Source organism: Danio aesculapii, chromosome 9, assembly GCF_903798145.1.
Source record: "Danio aesculapii chromosome 9, fDanAes4.1, whole genome shotgun sequence".
Taxonomy (NCBI): Eukaryota; Metazoa; Chordata; class Actinopteri; order Cypriniformes; family Danionidae; genus Danio; species Danio aesculapii.
In genome coordinates this window covers 20,740,203-20,761,167 of record NC_079443.1, presented here as the reverse complement: position 1 = coordinate 20,761,167, position 20,965 = coordinate 20,740,203, and the positions used below count along the sequence as shown (strand labels likewise).

At 37.9% G+C, this 20,965-nt stretch overlaps 1 protein-coding gene across 1 annotated transcript in view; it reads left to right on the top strand.

Moving 5' to 3' along the window:
• Positions 1–20,648, top strand: part of wnt10a (wingless-type MMTV integration site family, member 10a) — a 29,384-nt gene extending 8,736 nt beyond the window's left edge. The window contains exon 4 of the mRNA XM_056465189.1: positions 19,148–20,648. Within this exon, the coding sequence (XP_056321164.1) occupies positions 19,148–19,615 (468 nt within the window). The 3' untranslated portion in view covers positions 19,616–20,648. The remainder of the gene's footprint in view (positions 1–19,147) is intronic.
• Positions 20,649–20,965: the final 317 nt, after the last annotated feature.

Genomic DNA, 20,965 nt, shown 5'->3' with positions numbered 1-20,965 from the left:
AAATATGCTCGATATGAACATTTAAATGATGTGTGCGCTTTAGGTTTCACTTTCACTGCCGAGTGCTGTTCATGGTTGCCGTCACTTAAACATACATGGAAATCATATTTTCTGCGTGGCTCCCAAACGATCATTGTGCAACAAACTGAAAGTTATTTACAACTTTATCACCTGTTATTCACAGCCTATGCAGGTTCCGTTCACTAAAGTAGGCTTCGTTTGTGGGCACACGCACAATCCTCTTGATACTAAACAAAGCTCTTGTTATTTCATGGCGGTGAACACATCATTACGTTAATTATCATTACGACAGAAATTGCATTTTTGAGAGAATTATACCTTATAAATACATGTATGTGACGCTTTCAACATCATTTGGAGGTTGCAACGTATGTAAAACAATGTGAAGACTTGTGCAACCGCCTTTATGCTTCTCCCGAACTTGAAAATATAATTGGCTGAATCATAGAGATGCTGGATAAAGATCATGTGGGGGATCAAAAAGAGATTGTAATCTTTTTTCGATTAATCGTGCCGCCCTAATATTTACAGCAAAACACAAGACATGAATAAGTATCATAAGGTTGAGAAAAGTTGTGACTGAATCAGTCGTTTTAGGCTTGTTCTTTGCTTTTCTGTTACTCTCCATTGCAGTTTAAATTTAGTTAAATAATTAATATCAAATACACACATAATATCTATGCGACAATAATATAAGATCATATTTTTCTACAAAACTAGTTTCAGGCGCAGGTGCTCAATTCAGTCTCAAGTGTCCAAAAGGTTTCAGTGTGTTGTATCCCTGTAAATCCCAGACAGAATCTTCAGACATTTTTTGCTAGAATTTTGTAAAAAATCTGTAGATTTATGCGGAATGATTTTGGGAGTATCGGAACTAAAAACTTAATATATGAAACAAAAAATAATACCTTTTAAATTTTGATTTAATGTTTACAATGCAAATCCAATTAGATCCACTTATTTGGTAAACAAAGCAAGTCTACATACATCTACTAAAAGACTATACACACTATATATGCAAATTAATCATATAAACGTTTTTATATTGGTCAATAATTATACTGAAAATAATTAAAAATGATATAAATATAAATTTACAAACATTTACACAAGTAAATAAATAGACTCGATGGGCTAAAAATCTGCGGATTTCTGCGCACGCAAATTCCGTGTGGGCCAAATCATTGGTTACGATCACTCAAGCAGTTGTTGCACAATTGTCCTTACAGTAATTGTTCTGGGACCATTTTCCACCAAAGAAAAAAAAATCCTCTTTAAAAGCAAATGCAAAAACTTGTCATCACTGTTATTCTTCTAAAACACTTTATTTCAATAACATTTCGACAACTGTTTTATTGTTCGTTTTATTGCCAACTCCAAAATATATCAAAGCCATGTTTCATTGTGGAATTAATTATGCAGAGCTGTCACTTTCTCTTTTCCTTTGTTATGTTGCTTTAAATTCTCGTTACCATCTCCCACAAACTAGTTAGGCAGCTGCATGTTCAGCTGGACAACAGACACTTCAATTATAAACTGAAAACATCAGCTCTGCTCCGTACACACAGCACGGCTCGGATTTCATTGATCACAAGAGGAGAGTAAGGAGAGATGACTGACAAGTCCATGATGGAGGATTTTGTGCAGAACAGATCCTAAGCACTGTTGTACATTTTAAAAAGTGCTTTCAGTACCACTGCTTTTTAAAAACCAACAAGAAATTTGAACGTAAAACTAAAAACCATCGTACATTACAGTGTCAATACTGTGCATGTTGATTGCAGCTCCCTGATGTATACAAAATGTATACTGTATCACCATTTCGGACATTTCGAGAATCAGATCTGTAGGTAAATGGAGTTGTCATTTAAGAGACAAGTGGGCAGATCTAGGCATCAAAAACAGTGAGTAAAGCCATAAAAAATTAGGTGATACTATTGATTGGAAATTAGTCTAAAGAACTTTATTATTATCGTACGAAATAATATACGAAATATTATCGTACCTTGACTTTTCAGTCACTTTGGTTGGCTGTGCAACAAAACAGTTTCTGCGGGAAACTGAATTTAATTACATTTTTAATTATCATATGCTAGTAAAGGGTGAGAAACCTGGCAAGCCACAGGATTTTTGTCAAAAAGCCATGCATAGCTCATAGATCCTCAAAAACTCTCATAAATGTTAGGCTTCTGGATACTCATTTATTTTAGAAGAATCCTAAACGGCATCAAATAGTTACTATGACTGCTTTATGCAGACAAAGACCAAGCAAAATATATTCAATTGATTTAGTTCCATGTTTGCACTCATTGTTCTGGAGGGACCGCAACAAATAAGCAATTATGGGCTTCATCCCTTTTTAAGAGGTCCTCTCATATGCGCATTGCCTCTGTTATTTCTTTCTTGCATTGATATAAAGATTCTCAAAGAGAAAAATATTTAGTTTTATGTGACATGTCAGGTGCTTTGGCAGTTTGCTTGTGCTGGTTGATACACCTGAAACATTTTCATCATCATAACATCCCATCATACATCATTTTTAGTTGGCTTAGTGATGTACTCTTTGCAACTATTTTAAAAAACAAGTTAGACAGATGACTTAACCCTTTAATTGCTTGCTCTACCAAATGGTTGACCATATTTAGACTGTTTTAAAGAATGAATGCTAATGCTTTACACTACACTGCATGGTTGATTTACTACACTTGATCATGTTAAATGAAAATCTGAAATATTTTATGGTATATTTAGTATTCAAAAATGTTTTATTTAGAATTTTTTTTTTATAAATTGGTTTTACACTTAATATTTTTCAGATTTTTCATAGTATATGTATTAATTCCAGCACTTTTATCATAAACCGACATAAACCATTTGGTAGAGGTTGATATTTTAGAAATTATGGGATGTGTTGAAAATAATGCATGGAGAGTTTTAACTAGCGGCATTAAGAGTTACGTTTTTTTCTTGGTGGGGCAGTTAAAAGGTTAAGCTTCAAATATGAGCATGCATGTGAGTTTTTTTGATTGACTTTTATAAATATCAGCTATTTGATAATGAACGTAATTCAAAATCAAAACAATAACATTAAGTATCCAGGCCCATTGTCACCTGAATCAGTGTCTAAGGCCATTCTGACATTACTGTTTATTAGTACTACACTGATTTATCAACCAGTAATTGGCATCAATAACATTTATTACAAGACTTTCTGGAATACTTGATTCCTATTGGTCAACCACAACATTACTCAGTCTGTTATTCCCAGATGACAATCAGTAAAACTAATAAATCCTAACTAATAATTTTTACAAGCTTCATTTTTAATTAAAGGGATAGGAAGATAGTTAAGCTTAGATTCTTGTTCTTAACAACTGGCTAGATATACATTGTTCATTACTTACAACATTCTGCCAATCTATGGTTACTCTGAAAGTGCTTGTTTAATTGGAGTAAAGTGTTTGATTGCATTCATTTAACAAAATTGTAATTAATTATCAGTATTTTAAAAGGTAAACAGGCAGAACCACCTAATTATTTTCCACTAATATTATCACCCATATTAACATCATGGGTAGATATCGAATAGAATTCAAGCATCTGTGCATCTCTGCTGTTGACCTTGCTTACCACATTGTCCTACAGAAAATGACTAGAAATACTGTTTAAAAAAGACAGGCCAGTAGTGATCACAGCTATGCGTCTGCTCACATACTTCCTGTAGTTTGCCATTGTTTGGGTACTTGTTCATAAAAATAGTCTGAACAAATACAACATATGCACTGTGCACATATGCACTCGATGCATAGAGACAACAATTATACTATTTTCAAAAGCGTGTGCTTTAAAACCTGATTTTAAAAGTTGACATTTTTAGGACTCAAAACAATTATCGTATATCAACAACCAAATTACATAAAAAGTGTTCATTTTAGTGTCATGTAAACAGTACTTTTAATGATTCATTCAATCATTTTCTTTTCTGCTCAGTACCTTTATTAATCAGGGGTCGCCACAGCGGAATGAACTGCCAACTTAACCAGCACATTTTTTACACAGGGACGGCCTTCCAGCTGCAACCCAACACTGGGAAACACCCATACACTCTTGCACACACTCACATACACTACAGCCAATTTAGCTTACCCAATTCACATATAGCGTATGTCTTTGGACTGTGGGGGAAAGTGGAGCACCCGGAGGAAACCCATGCAAACATGGGGAGAACATGCAAACATCCACACAGAAATGGCAACAGATTCAGCTGAGGCTTGAACTAGCAACCTTCTTGCTGTGAGGTGACAGCGCTAACCACTGCGCCACAGCGCCGCCCCCCCATACTTATAATAATGCAACTTAAGTTTGCCATTCGCCTCAATTCAAATAAACTAGAGCTGCACGATATTGGAAATATCTAACATTGCAATATTTCACCAGAAGACTTGAATAGCTTTATTTAGAAATAATGTATAATTTTAGATTGACTGAGATGAATCTGTAGGGGAGTGCATCTGCATTAAATCTAATAAAACATCTATAAGCATGGATAAATACAATAAAGAAAAGGATACAATTGAAATATTTGAAGTTTCACAAACTAATATTTTCAGAGGAGCACGTGATATGATTGACCGCAGCTGGTCCCTATCGCTAATCATTAGCTAGCCAATCGGATTATTCCAAAATTCAACAGCCTAGCTTCATTCCCTATCTTCGTTTTGGAAGACCCCCATCCATCACTTCTCCCTTATCCTCAATTCTAGGATCAGTGGCTATCACTGCTGCTCCATGGCTAGTAGGTTGCTGGTTCAAGTCCTAGCTGAGCCAGTCGGCACTTTCTGTGCAGAGTTTACATGTTCTCCCCGTGTTCGCGTGGGTTTTCCCTGATGTAATAATAATAATAGTTCCTTCCATTTATATAGCGCTTTTCTGGACACTCAAAACGCTTTACGCAATTGGGTGGGGGGGGGGGGGGGGTTCTCCTAATCCACCACCAGTGAGCAGCATCCACCTGGATGAGGTGACGGCAACCATATTGCGCCAGACCGCACACCACACACCAGCTGATTGGTGGAGAGGAGACAGAGTGATTAAGCCAGACAGAGTGATGGTTAGGAGGCCATGATGGACAGAGGGCAGTAGACAAATTTGGCTAGGATTTTCGAAGGACATCCTGGGATTTTTAATAACCACAGAGAGTCAGGACCTCGGTTTGACGTCTCATCCAAAAGATGGTGCTCGCTGAGCAGTATAGAGTCTATACTGGGGCGTTAGGACCCACACAGACTGCGGGTTGAGCGCCCCCTGCTGGCCTCACTAACACTACTACTCTAGGGTACTCTGGTTTTTCTCCCACAGTCTAAAGACATGTGACACAAGTGAATTAAATAATAGTACAGTCACAAGCACTTAACGCGTACACACTGGCATGGTTGGCAGTCTATTCCCATAGAGCTGCCTTATATTCATGGTATAGGTTAAACAAATCAGAGGATCTCGAGAACTACCTGATCTCGTATCCCTCTTAATGCTCATTGAGCAGTTGGGACTCCCATTTATGCTCATTGACTCAGGGTCCTCTCCCAGGACAGCATGCCAAACCTGCTAACATAGTCAAGCATTATCTAAGTGTGAACTATTAAAAGTGTTTTATCAATTTCTAAGTCTAACAGTATTCAGGTACAGTAATTTAATAATAAAAATAATAATAATTAATTCAGTAATTTTTCTATTTGGCTTAGTCCCTTTATTAATCAGGGGTCACCACAGCGGAATGAATCGCCAACTTATCCAGCATACGTTTTACGCAGCGGATGCCCCTCCAGCTGCAATCTATCCCTGGGAAACTTCCATACACACTCATTCTCACACATAGACTATGGGCAATTTAGCTTAAGCAATTCTCCTATACCACATGGTTTTAGACTTGTGGGGGAAACCCACGCAAACATGTGGAGAACATTCAAACTCCACACAGAAACGCCAACTGAGCCAGCTGGGGCTCGAATCAGAAACAATCTATAATTATAATAATTCAATCAAATTAATTGTTATTGTTGGCGCCAATAGCCTTGTGGTTAGTGCGTCGACACATGGCACAGAGGTGTTTACAGCGACCCGAGTTCAATTCCTGGCTCGAGGTCCTTTGCCGACCCCTTCCCTATCTCTGCTCCACATACTTTCCTGTCTCTAAATCTCCACTGTCCTATGACAATGAAGGTGAAAACCCCTAAACAATAATTATATTAAAAAATATTGTTATTAAAGTTACAAATGGTACAATTTCTGAATGCTTTTAAAAGCCTTATACAGCCACAGGCCTCAAAAATACATAATAAACTATAATTCAGAGCCACATTGCATATCCTGAAACTGCATATTCATTGATGCTGAAACGATATATTGTGCAACCCTAAAATCAACTTATGTTGCATTCAACTGATATAGTTTTACATTTAAAATCAAGCCAATCTCAACTTCTTTAACAGAATACTAACCCCATACTTTATCTACTACTGCTATGCTATTTTTAAGCATTGCAACAAACAACAGCTCACGGGCTGTGTGTTGTAGATGTAGAAGTTAAGATATCATCGTGGATTCATCTGTTGTCGCTCTTTATCTGCACTGTACAGAGCTGAAGTGTAAGTGACCATGATAAGCTGAGATGAGCCATCACTGGCAGGTTCACACAGACAGAGTTGCAGATTGTTCATTGTTTGCAGCTTCCTCTTTTCCAGTTTGTCTCTGTATCATTCCATCAGATTTCTGGTTCCCTTGATTATTCAGACAAAACATACTTGGCCAGTCCCATTAAAGTAACAGATACTGTAGTACATGTGTTTCTGATACTTCTCATGCCCATTTCTGTCTCACTCTGTACTCGTCGACTTTGTTTCTTTGACTGTGAATCTGGTGTATTTCTAGAGTCTTAGTTATTGATGAATTCTGTCGCAGTTTCATGATTTGCCAATGGAATTATAATGATAATTGGAGATTTTTACTGGCAAAAGGCATCCAATCTGTAGACTCTAGAGATGACACTTCAAAGGATCTTCACTGTTATCGGTTTCCAATCTGATTAATTGTTATTTATGTTGGAGGATCTATAAAGGATGCTGGAAGTTCAGGATTTCAGTCTGAAAAGCTCAATTAGGAGGTGTGGTGTTTGATCAAGCTGCCAGCGAGGGTGTGATGTACAGAGAGACGCGATTGTTCATGAGTATTTCTCCTGCCAGTAAGCCTATTTGGCATCCAAACCTGATTGTCAGAAAAGAAACTTTGCTGCTACCGAAAAATGTTACTGTTGGCAGGCTTTCTCAAGTAAGTGTCAGCAAAATGAAAAAGAAATATCTGAGAATTCTTCCTGTAATCAAACAGATTTTCAAAGTGTGAGATCTTAAATTTGATGATCTATTATGTTTTTCTATGCTTAGCTCAGTGTCATTAGATATGTTTCCATCCACCCATTTTTATGCACATTTTGAATTATCACATAAAAATGCTTAATGGAAATGAAAAGATGTGCATACATTATGAAAATGCGCATAAAAAAACACTGGATCAACTTTTTACACGATAAGGAAGAAGCATGGATACACTACAATGAGTGATGTTTTATAAACAAATTTCGGGAGGAGCACGCTCAGAAGTTTCAGTATCAAATACGTCATTGACAATTATTCTATTATCCAATCAGTTCTTGACCAAACCCCTATATATACCAAAGCTGTTTTACCTGCAGCATCTTACGACTTTAGGATCCCTCCACCACCCCGTCACCTCACCTCTTAAGCATTACAATCCCGGGGGGAGCGTTCTGGGGCCGGGCTAGATACTTCGCTCGAATCCCTATTCCTCTCTGTTTCCTGATAAGAGGAATAACTCGAGTTTAGGTGTCTTCCCCGAGCTCAGAGCCCTCTCCCCGGACAGCACGCCAAATACGCTTTATTCTGAAACTATTGCAAGTGTGAACTCGTGAAATAAATTCCAGCATGTGGATCAATGTGATTTTGTTTTGACAGATCATGCGATTACTAGCATAAGTGCAATTTAACAGCATTAATGGGCAAACCAGTAGAACAATCACATTGTAATGCTGTGTTCACACCAGACGCGGAACGTGCGGATAAATCGCGCTATTCGCGCGTAAATAGACGCATGAACATTTGAGTGTACTCGCTTCATTCGCTTATCAAAATCAAAATCCGCTTCATTCGTGCGTAAAATCCGCTTCATTCGCACGTCAAATTCGCTTCAGAACAGACGCGGATTCACGTCATGGGCATGGCTTTTGTCTGCCCGGTGACTCTAGCTTCGTTGCTAAATGGCTAACATGGATGTTATTAAGAGAATAGCTGTGTTTATGTGCTTTATGAAGGCTGAAAAACAGCGTCGATTCGTTTGAAGCCGTGTCTGAGTCCACTAGATCCTTTCAGAGGTGCACCCAGCTCTGTGAGCTCATAAACTCCTCCAGAAACTATACCTGGATGATGGAAGCTTTCAGCGGTGCTTCTGACTGAGTCGAGCCCAGTTTGATGAACTGTTGTCAGTGTAGGCAGGAGGATTTTCCCCCAGGACACCAACAACAGGCGCTACGTCATAATCACGGCCCCACAAGAGCAAGCTCCTGATTGGTTAAAATGGCGTAAATGTCCGCTTAAGTTCAGATTTTCAAATTCAAGCGCTTCGCAAGTTAAGCGTGTCAAACATGTAAAACGCTCAATTTGCACTGCGCCATTCGCCAGTATCGTGTCATTCGCAGGATGTCTATTCGCGTCTTTGCATTGACTTAACATGTAAATCACTCACGTTTGACGCTTATTCCGCGTCTGGTGTGAACACAGCATTAGGCATCTGAAATGCTGTTTTTCCTCATTCTAAAATCCCTCAGCCAAAGTCTGTTGTCAAAGTGGTTTAAGTTTACTGTAGGCATACCGCGGTATGGAAAAGTCAAGGTTTCGAAACCGTCAAAAATTTTCTAAGGTATGTGTAAGATTTTTTTTTACTTTTTTTTTTATTACGACAATAATATCTCCAGAAGAAAAGATATCTAAATATGCCATTTACAGTTGTAAAAAAATCTGTGTTTTTGAAACAAATAAAGACAGCAGAAGTCAATGATTCATTTGAATTTTTTAGCCTGACATGTTTACTGCTGCAAAATATTTTAAATGTTTCCCAAAATAAAATATATTGTGTTGAAAGTGGAAAAAGTTTTAGTTTTTTACCCAGACAATTAAAAATAACTTATTTTAGAGCAATAATCACAATACCGTGAAACCGTGGTATTTATATCCAAGGTTATCATACCGTCAAAATTATATATTGGCCCATACCTATTTAGCATTATTACGTCTCACAACTGTCTTGAGTGGCTGCACTCCCAGAAAAGTGGTTTCACACCTTCAAAAGCCACTGCACGTTTAAAAGCAATCAAAAAGTAGCTCAGTTAATGTGTTGGTGCTCTTTGGGTAAGGGATTTATCAAAATAAACAGCAAAAGTAAGTCCAAGGTACTCGAAAAATGTGAAAAAATATTAAAAAGCTTTTATTGATATGGCTATTCCTTAAAACTGCACCTACACGTTTCGGCAAACACTTTGCCGCAATACTTTCGGTAAACACTAGAGATCAGGTGCATCTGGAGTTCCTTTTGAACACTATGGTCTCATGACTCATTAGAATATCTAAACAATACTAAAATAATATATTAAACACAAGGTCAACTCAACAATCATTATTAATTCAGCATTAAGAGAAGAAAAAAATATGATAATGAAAATAAAATAAAAAAGATGAAAAGAGTTATACAACATACTTCTTAAATAATACAACTTGAATGTATATAGCATCAGCAAAAATCTAATCCTCATCTTTGGATGGAAACACAGTTATTGGCAATTAGGTCCCATAATATTGGCAGATGGCAGAAGTGACACTGGGGTCTCATGTAGGAGCTTTTTATTTGCAAGTTTTGCGACCCAATATTACCGCACTACCCCACCTTCATTCACGAGAAAGGTAGTCGCTTGTCGAGGAATGTAGTGACTTTACTGGGATGTACATGTCGCCTCATGCCCACCCTCTGGTTCTCACGACGTTCAGTCTTGTTAAAAGCTCTAATTAGTGGCTGCTGGCTATTTGGAAACAGATGTTTAAAGCCAGCAAAAGATTTTAGACATCAAACACAGCGGGAAGTAGAAAGACATTCGCCCTTCCTTCCCCAAATACAACTTTTAAACAGTCTGTCACTGGCCAGGGCAACAGAGAGAGAGAGAGAGAGAGGGAGAAAAAAAGGAAACTTCATGAAGAGAATCAATGTAGTTGTATTGTTTTAGTATTTGCCATTCACCGCTTCTGGCAACATCATATGAACCGGCGGGGCGAAAAGAACAGGGCATGTTTTTATGTTTGCAGTAGTTGCCGATTACATGGCAACGTCTAGTGGGGTTGTAAATTATTTTTTGCATGTTTTCATTGGAGCTCCTTCCACTCAAATGAAGACCGCTAGCAAAGCCAGGCAGTGTTTCTACTTTTAGAGCAAAGCAAGGAAAGGGTAGGAGTCGGTACTGAAATGGAGTTTATATGGACAATGTTTTAACCTTAAAGCACTATCAGTGACATTTCCTCTACATTTCTTTGCTATATTCACCTTATGCTCCGCGTACGAGTGGGCGCAGCCATTTGAATCATTTTGGCTCAAGACTTCCGGTCTCATTCACTTTCATTCATTTTTAGACGTTAAAAACAGCTCATTTTGCTGCTTGGTGTTGCAAACTGACATTTTCTTATGATATTATTCTACTTTGTCTGTATTGTAATGCAAACACTTGTTTGTAGAGTAAGTAGTGTAACCGTTTTCTGCCGTTTATTATTCCAAGTCATTTCTCCCATAGGTAGCTGAATCGGAAGTTCTAAAACAATCGCAAAAACGGGCACACTTCCGCATTGAAGAATAAGGTCAATACACAGCACATGATTTAAATGTAAACACGGTTAATTGATGAAATGCATCACGGTCTATCTGAGACTTTAATGAAGATGTGTGTCGGGACGTTGAGGTTTTGGTGGAACGCCTCCTCTGAAACATCAAAGGAAACGGACAATTCTCATTCAGCAATTCATCAAGAGCCATTAGATGGAGGATCATGTTGTCAGGCACCCTGTCATCATTCTGTCCTGGATTTTAAGTGGACTCTCCGGCTTGTAGCTGTACTGCAGAAGTGCTTGCACAAATGATCAACTCAATCAGTGCTGAATGAATACTAATAGTTGATCTATATTAGTTCAGGATGTATGCAATTGATAAGTTTAAACATCATCTGCAAGCTGCAAGTGATTGTTTACAAACTTATGTGGAAGAAGGGAACTCAATTTGAGCACAGAATAATCTGCAAACACTGTTCTCTTTTCACTTCTTCTTCAGCTTGAACAGACAGATACACTCAAAATGATGTCAAAATACCTGTCTAGGAGAATAAAAGTGCAAAAACAAATGGTTATTTCTTAAGCAAATGCAAACAGTTGAAATAGAAAACAGATGTTTATCAATATATTGAGCCCATGCGTACGCTCCTGAATTGACTTCAGATGTTAATCATACAAGAAAATATGGAAGTAAAATATGAATATGGACTTGCTACTTTTGACTGAGTATTTTTTAGAAAGTTAATCTATATTTCAATTGTACAGCTAAGATTATGCAGAGATTTTAAATCTGAATAATTTTGCTCATTTGTTTATTTCATTAGCATTTCATTCATTTGCAGTTTATTTGTTCTTATCCTATTACTGACTGTTTACTTGTCGTGCAAAAAATCATAATTTACAATGTTTATTTTGCCAGTACACAATTAACCCATGCATGTTAATCCATGCATATTTAAACCAAAATATGACAATTCGCTTTTACTCTGATGAAAATGGCAGTCCTCCTCTAATAATTTGATGGCTTGGGTGAAATATTCTTAGCAACATAAAACACACACACACATATACAGTATATATCCACTATATCGATCGATCGATAGATAGATAGATAGATAGATAGATAGATAGATAGATAGATAGATAGATAGATAGATAGATAGATAGATAGATAGATAGATAGATAGATAGATAGATAGATAGATAGATAGATAGATAGATAGATAGATAGATAGATAGATAGATAGATAGATAGATAGATAGATAGATAGATAGATAGATAGATAGAGTTGAAGTCATAATTATTAGCCCCCCTTTTAATTTTTATTTCTTTTTAAAATTTTTCCCAAATTATGTTTAACAGAGCAAGGACATTTTTTACAGTATGTCTAAAATTATTTCTTCTGGAGAAAGTCTTATTTGTTTTATTTTGACTAGAATAAAAGCAGAACCATTTTAAGGGAAAAACTATTAGCCCCTTTAAGCTACAGTATATATATTTTTTTTTTGATAGTCTACAGAACAAACTATAACTTGCCTAATTACCCTAACCTGGTTAACCTAATCAAATGCCACTTTAAGCTGTATAGAAGTGTCTTGAAAAATATCTAGTCAAATATTGTTTACTGTCATCATGGAAAAGCGGTCTGCCTCAGCTGTATATAAATTCTGGTTCACGCAGACCTTAACAATGTTTAAATTTATATCAGTTAGGCTTTTTTGTTTTTAAAACAGTACAGGAAATCCAGAGCATAAGTCTTGCGAAATGTAGCACTACTAAATGCTAATATTTAAATACTAACTCAAATTATAATCTAATGCCAAACATTTAATTTCACTAAATTTAATTTGACTAAATTTATCACTAAATCACAAAAATGTATAGTTAGAATTAGGTGGGTGTGATTTTGCAAAGTACAATGCGATCCTGGATTAACATCTGTGTTGAAGTATTGGGAGCAGAGAGAGGGGAAGGGTCGACAAAGGACCTTGAGCCGGGATCCAAATTCGTGTCGCCCTGATGTGTTGTGCACTTAACCACTAGGTTATTGGTGCCAACCTGGAACATTATTTTTTTCAAAAATGTAATCCATACCTATTCCCTACCACTAAACCCAACCCCAACAGTAAATTATTTCTAAAATCAGAGAGGAATAAAAGTTAGATAACAATCACGTAGAAGTAAATATCCCTAACAGTAAGCCTAAACTTAACATAAACTCTAAACGTATCCCTTAACTCTGATTATCTGATTGGAACGTTGTTCCAGGATCAACATAGATGTACTAACCTTGGAATTAAAGAAAACCCTTAAAAAACAATAATGCTTTTTCACTTGTCCTCTACAGCCTTTTCTGTACTAAGTGCTGTTGTCGTGTACATTTGTCCTACATCTGGATTTCTAAATGTTTGATAAGCTGCATTGATCTTTTTGTTTACAGATCAGCTTTATCTGGAATACTGTTACAGTAAATTTAAATAATGTGAACCGCCATGTGGAAACTCTTTATCAGAAAGGAAACAGCCATGTTGCCATATGGCAATTTAAAACCACAGTGGAATTGTAGTCATTAATTTCTATAGATAGTTACATAAATTACATTACTGTAATTATTTTAATGTGTATTTATATACTGTAAGTGTGTACTTAAAAGCACAAATAGCGTAATGATTCATAGCATGTGTTAAAAAAAAATCATACCAATTCTAACACTAAACAGCTAAAGAAAAAGACCATTTTCTCCAGAAGTGGCTTTGAAAAGAAAAAAGATGGCAGTGATTCACTCTGTTCAACTCTGTAGTAATTACACAATGTAAAAAAGACATTAATTAAATGAGTTGCTTGAAACCCATTAACCAATAATGAACTCAAATCACAACAATAAAAAATGTGCTGTTAATTTAACCTCAATCCATTTTTCCTCGGTAGAGTTTTAAAGATGTTTAGCTGAAATGATGTTCTTTGGTGATTCATAAATGCTAGTCAATGGCTACTGGCACTTTGAGAGTAAAAACCAACGACGGACAGACAAAACAAAATGAATACCCGTGACTCCTGGTGGTACATTGAGGTCTTATGAAGCAAGACGAACAGCCTGTGCAAGAATCCCTTTATTTTTGTGTGCAATAAAAGCAGAGTTGTCCCTCTTCAAAAAGTATTACATTTAGACTTATATAAAAATAGTATTTTCTTCTATTTTCAAACAAATCCCAATGAAACACAGATATAAAGAGACATTCAGAAATGCAGCACATTATGAAAGGGAAATGTTAATTGACATGCTATCAAAGACTGGCTGTAGTAGCTTTTAAACTGAAATATTAAAGTAGCTTTATAGCTGATTTAGTGTGAAGGAAAAAGCATCTGACTCGAGAGGCTGTACATTTACAACTGTTTTGCTGTATACTGCCTGTGGTCCAAATGTGCTACCAATGTGTTTTACTTGATCTCAGTCTGGTGCCAGTTTATGAGCGAGCCTGTCTCACTTTTGCTTCAATTAAAGCGGCCCAGATGTGGTTCCCAATTTTCTCCGCGCCAATGAAATCACAGCACACTCTTCAAAACATCCACATCCACTTCATGTCGGGAAAAAGAAAATGTGCAAATTTATAGGCCCTAATATGTTTTGCTTGCAAATTTATTTATAGTGGCTTCTGCTGTGTTACTGTAGTTTTTGGAGGTGTACGCATCAAATGCTCAATGAATAACTGCAACTCTTCATTCGCCGCTGCCAAAGACATGTCGGACAAAAAGACTGGCTCCCGTTTAAAAAATGCCTTTAGGATTGTTCTGTCCTGACACCCTCTTTAAATTTCCAGAACAACCTGTATGGTTGTACTGTACATGTTTTTGTCACTTACACTACGGGGCTGTTGAATGCTTACTGATTCGCTGTGTAATTATTTTCAGGAAATGACCAGCTAAAATAGCTTCCGGCGTGTTTTGATCACATTAAAGTTCCATCCCCAGCAGGCACACAGCGTCATAAGACATTAATATTAGGTAAGATTTAGGTTGTGATGTCAGATTCAATGTCTAACCAGCATCTAAGGATATCTTTATTTTGATGTCCAATAGTGACGTCAACTGACGTTGATATTTGGTTGAGTTTAGGTTGTGTTGGAAAGTGACCAAAATCCAATGTCGAGCCAACATCTTAAACCAACTTCATATTGACGTCAAATACTGACTTTTATTCGTCAAGTATGGCAACCAAAATGGCAACGTCCACACAACATCAAGCTGTAACATCATTAGATATTGATATTTGGATGATTCTAGGTTGGAAGTTGGACATTCATGTGAGCCTGATGTTGGGTTCACCCAATTTGAATGTTATCACTCGATTGAATGGGCATTATCAATGGTTATCAGCCAAAATATATGGGCCAGTAGGGACCTTCTGTGCCTACTGGTAAGCTAAGTTATCATCCATCCACTTGGTTAATCAGCTATACTAATAGAGAAGACTCCAGATCCAGATCTGTTTTTACATTACTGTGATGGTTGGGTTTAGGGTTGGGGTGGACGTTGATAAAATACAATTAATGGGAAATTTAATAATTAATATAAATAATTCTTGTTAACTTCTGGCCGGAGTTGTATGTGATCTTTAGCTGATTAACCATGTTGATGAATAATAACAGCCTTCTGAGCCTACCGGTAGGTGCAGAAGGCTCCCACAGGCCCATATCTGTCAGCTGATAACATCTGATAATGCCCATTAAATCAAGTGATAACATTCGAATCGGCTGTTGGTTTCTGACGTCAACCCGATTTTCATTTACAAACAAAATGCAACGTCCCCATGATGTTGGGGTACAGTCAATCTGATGTCATGTTGATCTCCTGTGCCTGCTATGTCTAAGTCCCTTTAAAGGCAAGTCTTTCCCCTAAACATCCATCTTTAAAAACGCGAATGCAAACTGAATGCAAAGAATCTTGATGAACTCTGGGAGTCCTGCAAGAAAGCTTTCTTTGCCATTCCAGATGACTTTATTAATAAGTGATGGGAGTCATTGCAGAGATGTATGGATGCAGTCGTCCAAGCTCATAGGAGTCATACACAATATTAATTCTTTTTCTGCTGCACCATGAGTTTATATTCTGTACTGTACATTATTTCTGTTAAGTGACAAGACTTTTGTCTAAGCAAAGTCAGACCTTACTGTTCTAATTACATAATTAAAAATCAAGGCATGATCGTATTATATTTTGGTAAAATAAGCGTAATCTAGAGGCCTTTGCCTTTCAAATAAACCACTTCTTATGCCAAATTATCAACTTGAAGTCACGTTATTATTTGTTGAGGCGACAAGTCTTTTGTCAGGTTGTGTAGAAGAGAACAAGATCACAACACCAACTGTATCTATGCCTGATTCTGTTTATAAGTTACATGATATCACCCTCTGAATAATGCCTCGTCTGATAGCACTAGTTTTCTGAGGTAATTCCCAACTTGGCCTTGATGGCAAATCTCCCAAAATGTCAGCAGCCTCTTTGTTTACAAGTTTATAGGCGTTTAAGTGGTTGCTGTCATGAGATTTATGTTTGAATGGCACAGGTGGGAATTCATGAGGTCAGACAGGACAGACTGTACCTCACATTTATTTCATACAGATTGCAAAACCATACAATTTCTTTTTCAAGTTTCGTTGGTTTATTTAAAAGTAGGAGATGTCAAGCTTTATGTAGATATATTTCTCATGTCTGTGAGGTAAATATTAGCTGAGACTGAAGTGCATTTCCAGAGTGTATGGGTGTTTCCCAGCACTTAAGTTTGTACTTTCAGTGCTGGGATGGGGCTGGAAGGACATTCACTGTGTAAAACAGAGTAATTGGTGGTTCATTCTGCTGTGGCAAGCCCTTATAAAGCAGGAATTAATCCAAAGTAAAGTGAGCAAGTGAGTGAGTGCATTTGCAGAGTCTAGAGAGTTCATAACAATGAAGGTGCAGAAACTGGCGTAAAGGACACATGTCTAGACTCAACCCTTCCCTCAGAGAATCCTCAGCCAATATCGATCAATGATTGGCTCATTTACAAGAAGGCAGCGCTTTGTTCATTTAAAGTGGCCATATTGACATTTTCCCCATTCAGAACTATGAGTGACACATCATGTGTAGTATATAGTCTATAGACAAAGAATCAAAACAAAAAGGCATTGGATGAGATGCATAAGAAAGTATGCCTCCTCACGCTAAAAATTCAACATCCCATCATCAACTATTTTCTTCATTGTAAAATCCTGAATCCCTATATAGGACATGAATTAAGTCCATTGTTTAAGGAGTCTCATCCTGTGCCAGCAGAGCAGTGCAGAAGCTTGACAGGCTTCACTTTAAGGACATGAGTCTGTTCATAGCAGACACAGGAATGAGCTACGCTTCCTGCACTTCATCTGTAGCTCCTCGGGCTAGACGGTCTGCCAGGCTTCGTTCAGACGATCCACCTCTTCACACACCCGACAGATTATCCTGTTGTCACTTAAGCAGGGCGGCAGCTTCCAAGAGAGAATTTCCTGTCTCTTCTTCGCTTCCTCCAATGCCAAACACCCGCGCCACTTATGCCCTTAGTCCATGGAGAGGAGGAAGAAGAGCAATCAAATCCTGCCATCTTTCAACCCAGCTCTATTAGCATGGGCCGCACATGAGCATGAGCAGGCAGATCTACTTCCTAAATGCTGTAGGTGAGATATTTAAATTCCCGGCAGGTCCTCTGCACTCAAGCGTTGGGATTTGAATATCTTTATTTGTCTGTACCCGCATCGCCTCGGCCCTCGGGCAACTGATTTGGCTTCCTTTTGGAAGGCTGCACTCTCTCGAAACAATGCTGACTGTATGAAAACGTTGGAGCCTGAGTGGTTAATCCTTATTTTTGCATGACCAAGGGTTAATTTGAGCACTATCAAGTTTAGATTGAGGGAGATCAGGTTGAAATTCTTGTTAAATGTTGTGCTGTTTTGCAGTACCTGATTTGCCATTGTGGGAGTATTGTTGTGATTGATTGTTGTTATCTTTGGCCTCAATGAGGGTGTGATATCAGTTTCATATCTACTCATAGAGCCCATTCATATAAAACAAACCATCTGTATTTGCATGCGCACCTAGCCAGTATATGATGGATAAAAGCTTGAAATAGAAACCGCTGGCATGCAAACCAATTTCTCAATCTTCAGGGATAGCAGATGTCTACTTCTGACAAGTGCTGAAAGTGACCTGCGACTCAAGGTGAACGCCAACACTTGTCAGAACATTCGGTTTTAGCAGACTTGTAGCTCTGGAGGATTGGAAAGTTGTTTCGAGTAATTTTTAAAACCGAAAAAAAAAATGTTGTGGATCACGACACCATGGCATAGACTGGGGGATGGGGGAGACAGAAGATAATAAAGCAAAACATGCAAGCCATGGCTGAGTGACACAAAATAACACCGCTTCATTTTGTACAGTGAAACCTAATCCTTTGAGTTTTGACAGACAAAACTTGACTTATCTCTAAAGATGTTCACACAGTGTTTTGTCCCGCGCTGAGCACTGGGAAGCCTGAGACAGTGTGAAATGTGGGATTGCTAAGCCTTAATTTTTGTGCTTGTGTTGTTGATATGGGTGGGTGCTGGGGCATCTGTCAGTAGTGAGGGTGGCCCCTCTTCCTCTTGGTAATTGGATCTAAAAGTTTATAGCTGGGGATGACAGATGAGTGCATTGTTGAGAGAATGGGAGGTCTGAATTTGTGAGTAGGGCATCCTCATCTTCAACATCATTCTTATATTCCAGATCTATTCATTTGTTTAAACAAGGCCATTGTGCCTTTATTTAGATTAGTTAGCTGTTGTGTGGACAACACACAGGAAATTATGGGATAGAATAAAGAGGAGAATTGGACTGGAGTGGGGAATGTTCCTCGAGCAAGGAATTGAACTTGGGTTGCCTGAAATGCAACTGCATCACAAGGTTCTGGTTTACAAGGCTATGGTTCTTTTTAAAAATGAAGTACATAAAACGGTGAACATTCATGTGTCATCGACTGATCGATTAACATTGTATAATTTTCCATTATTCACAAACAAACGATTCTTCTATTCTTTTAGGTGATTTTTGTCCAAGTGAATGCAAAGCAAGGTCTGTATTAGGCAGCTATTCTCCAGATGTCCTGCGGTTTCCACATATTAACAACTTCCCCATCTGTTTTGCTTGTGTCCAGGTTGTGGTGGACCACATGAGGAGGAAATGCAAATGCCATGGTACATCGGGCAGCTGTCAGCTGAAGACCTGTTGGCAGGTGACTCCAGAGTTCAGAACGGTGGGCTCGCTGCTGAAGGAGCGCTTCAACGTGGCCACGCTAATCAAAGCCCACAATAGAAATACAGGTCAGGTGGAGCATGCCCACCCCACACACCGGCGGAGAGCCAACATCAACGATCTAGTCTACTTCGAGAAGTCCCCTGACTTCTGTGAGAGGGACCTCGGGTCGGACTCTGCCGGGACGCAAGGCCGGATCTGTAACAAGACCAGCCAGGGAATGGACAACTGTGAGAGCCTTTGTTGCGGCCGGGGCCACAACATCTTACAGCAGACTCGCAGTGAACGCTGCAATTGCAAGTTCCACTGGTGCTGTTACGTGGTCTGCGAAGAGTGCAGGATAACAGAGTGGGTCAGTGTCTGCAAATGAAATAAGCAAGCATCTACGAAACGTACAAAAACATTAAATATAGGGATAGACTGGAAAGATCCCTCCCTTGCGCAATGGACTGCCGATTCCATGATTCCCATGGAAAGCACAAATGAGATGAATTGAGTGCTAGAGAAGTGTGCAAGTGTTAGCACACTGCATGGGTCCAAGCACAAGATTTCAGACTGATTTTGGACTTGCACTGCGTATAATTTCCGAAAGTATTTTTAATTTAAATAAATTAAGAATATGAATATATTGTGGAGTATATTGCCAACAGAGCACTCATCGACACGGCGTTGTGTTCGTTTTGTTTCGGTTTTCAAAGAAATCAATGGCTCGTAGTCCTGTAATATAGCACCAAGCAGACACATGGGATTCCGGTACTTAAAGAAGAGAATATATATCACTGTCAGACATAAACCTTGCATGTCCAAACCTGTAACCTGTTTTTTTTTTTTTTATTAAGCACAGTATTGTTAAAGTTTGAAGTTTAGTTTCACAAATGGTCAGACACTTGGATTAACATATCAAAATCATACTGGCATGAAGTTAAAACTATTTTGACCAATGAATGTTGAAAATATGTTGTCCATCATTAATGGGGACATTATCAACTTTTCATCACCTTAAGTTATAATGTCTATTGGACTCTTTTTTTCTTTCATTGAATACATTTGACCAGAATCTCATGTTATAAAAGATGAAACACAATTCAAAAAGACAAATAGTAGGCCCTATTTACACTTAGTATTACCATCTGTTTGTGCACATGTAGATGAAAAGTCACATTCCCGATTATACCTGATGTTTAAGTCCAACTCTTTCATCCAATTTCCTAAGTTTTTTAAGAGTGGAGCAGGTGAATATATTAACTTTTTTCAGACCTTTAAATCGTATTTTCTGAAATAAGCTTCCACAATTAACAGGGAAAACCACCTGAAGAGCAGCCGTTTCGATTGTTGTGCTGAGAGATGCAAAACTACACCAAACATTGTGGGTTTATTTTAGATTCAGGACTAGTAAGAAAATAATGTTTGTTTGTTTTTTTCAAACCAAACGTACTATTTTAGATGACAGTCTAAATCTGTTTAGCGAGCTTCAACAACACATCCTGTAATATTTAAGAAGTTGATCCGTACACTCACTACACAGTAGCTAGTAGCTGCTTTTTTGTGGCAGTTTAAAGACATTCTATGATTGCATTCCAGTCTGATGAGTTTTTGACTACTTCTGGAAGTGGCTGGAATAGGAAAGCTCAAATTTAACACTTGTATTTTATGTTGTCCAACTCTGATCGAGATGCGACAAAACCACATCCTAGTTCTAGATGTAAACAACACAAAAGAT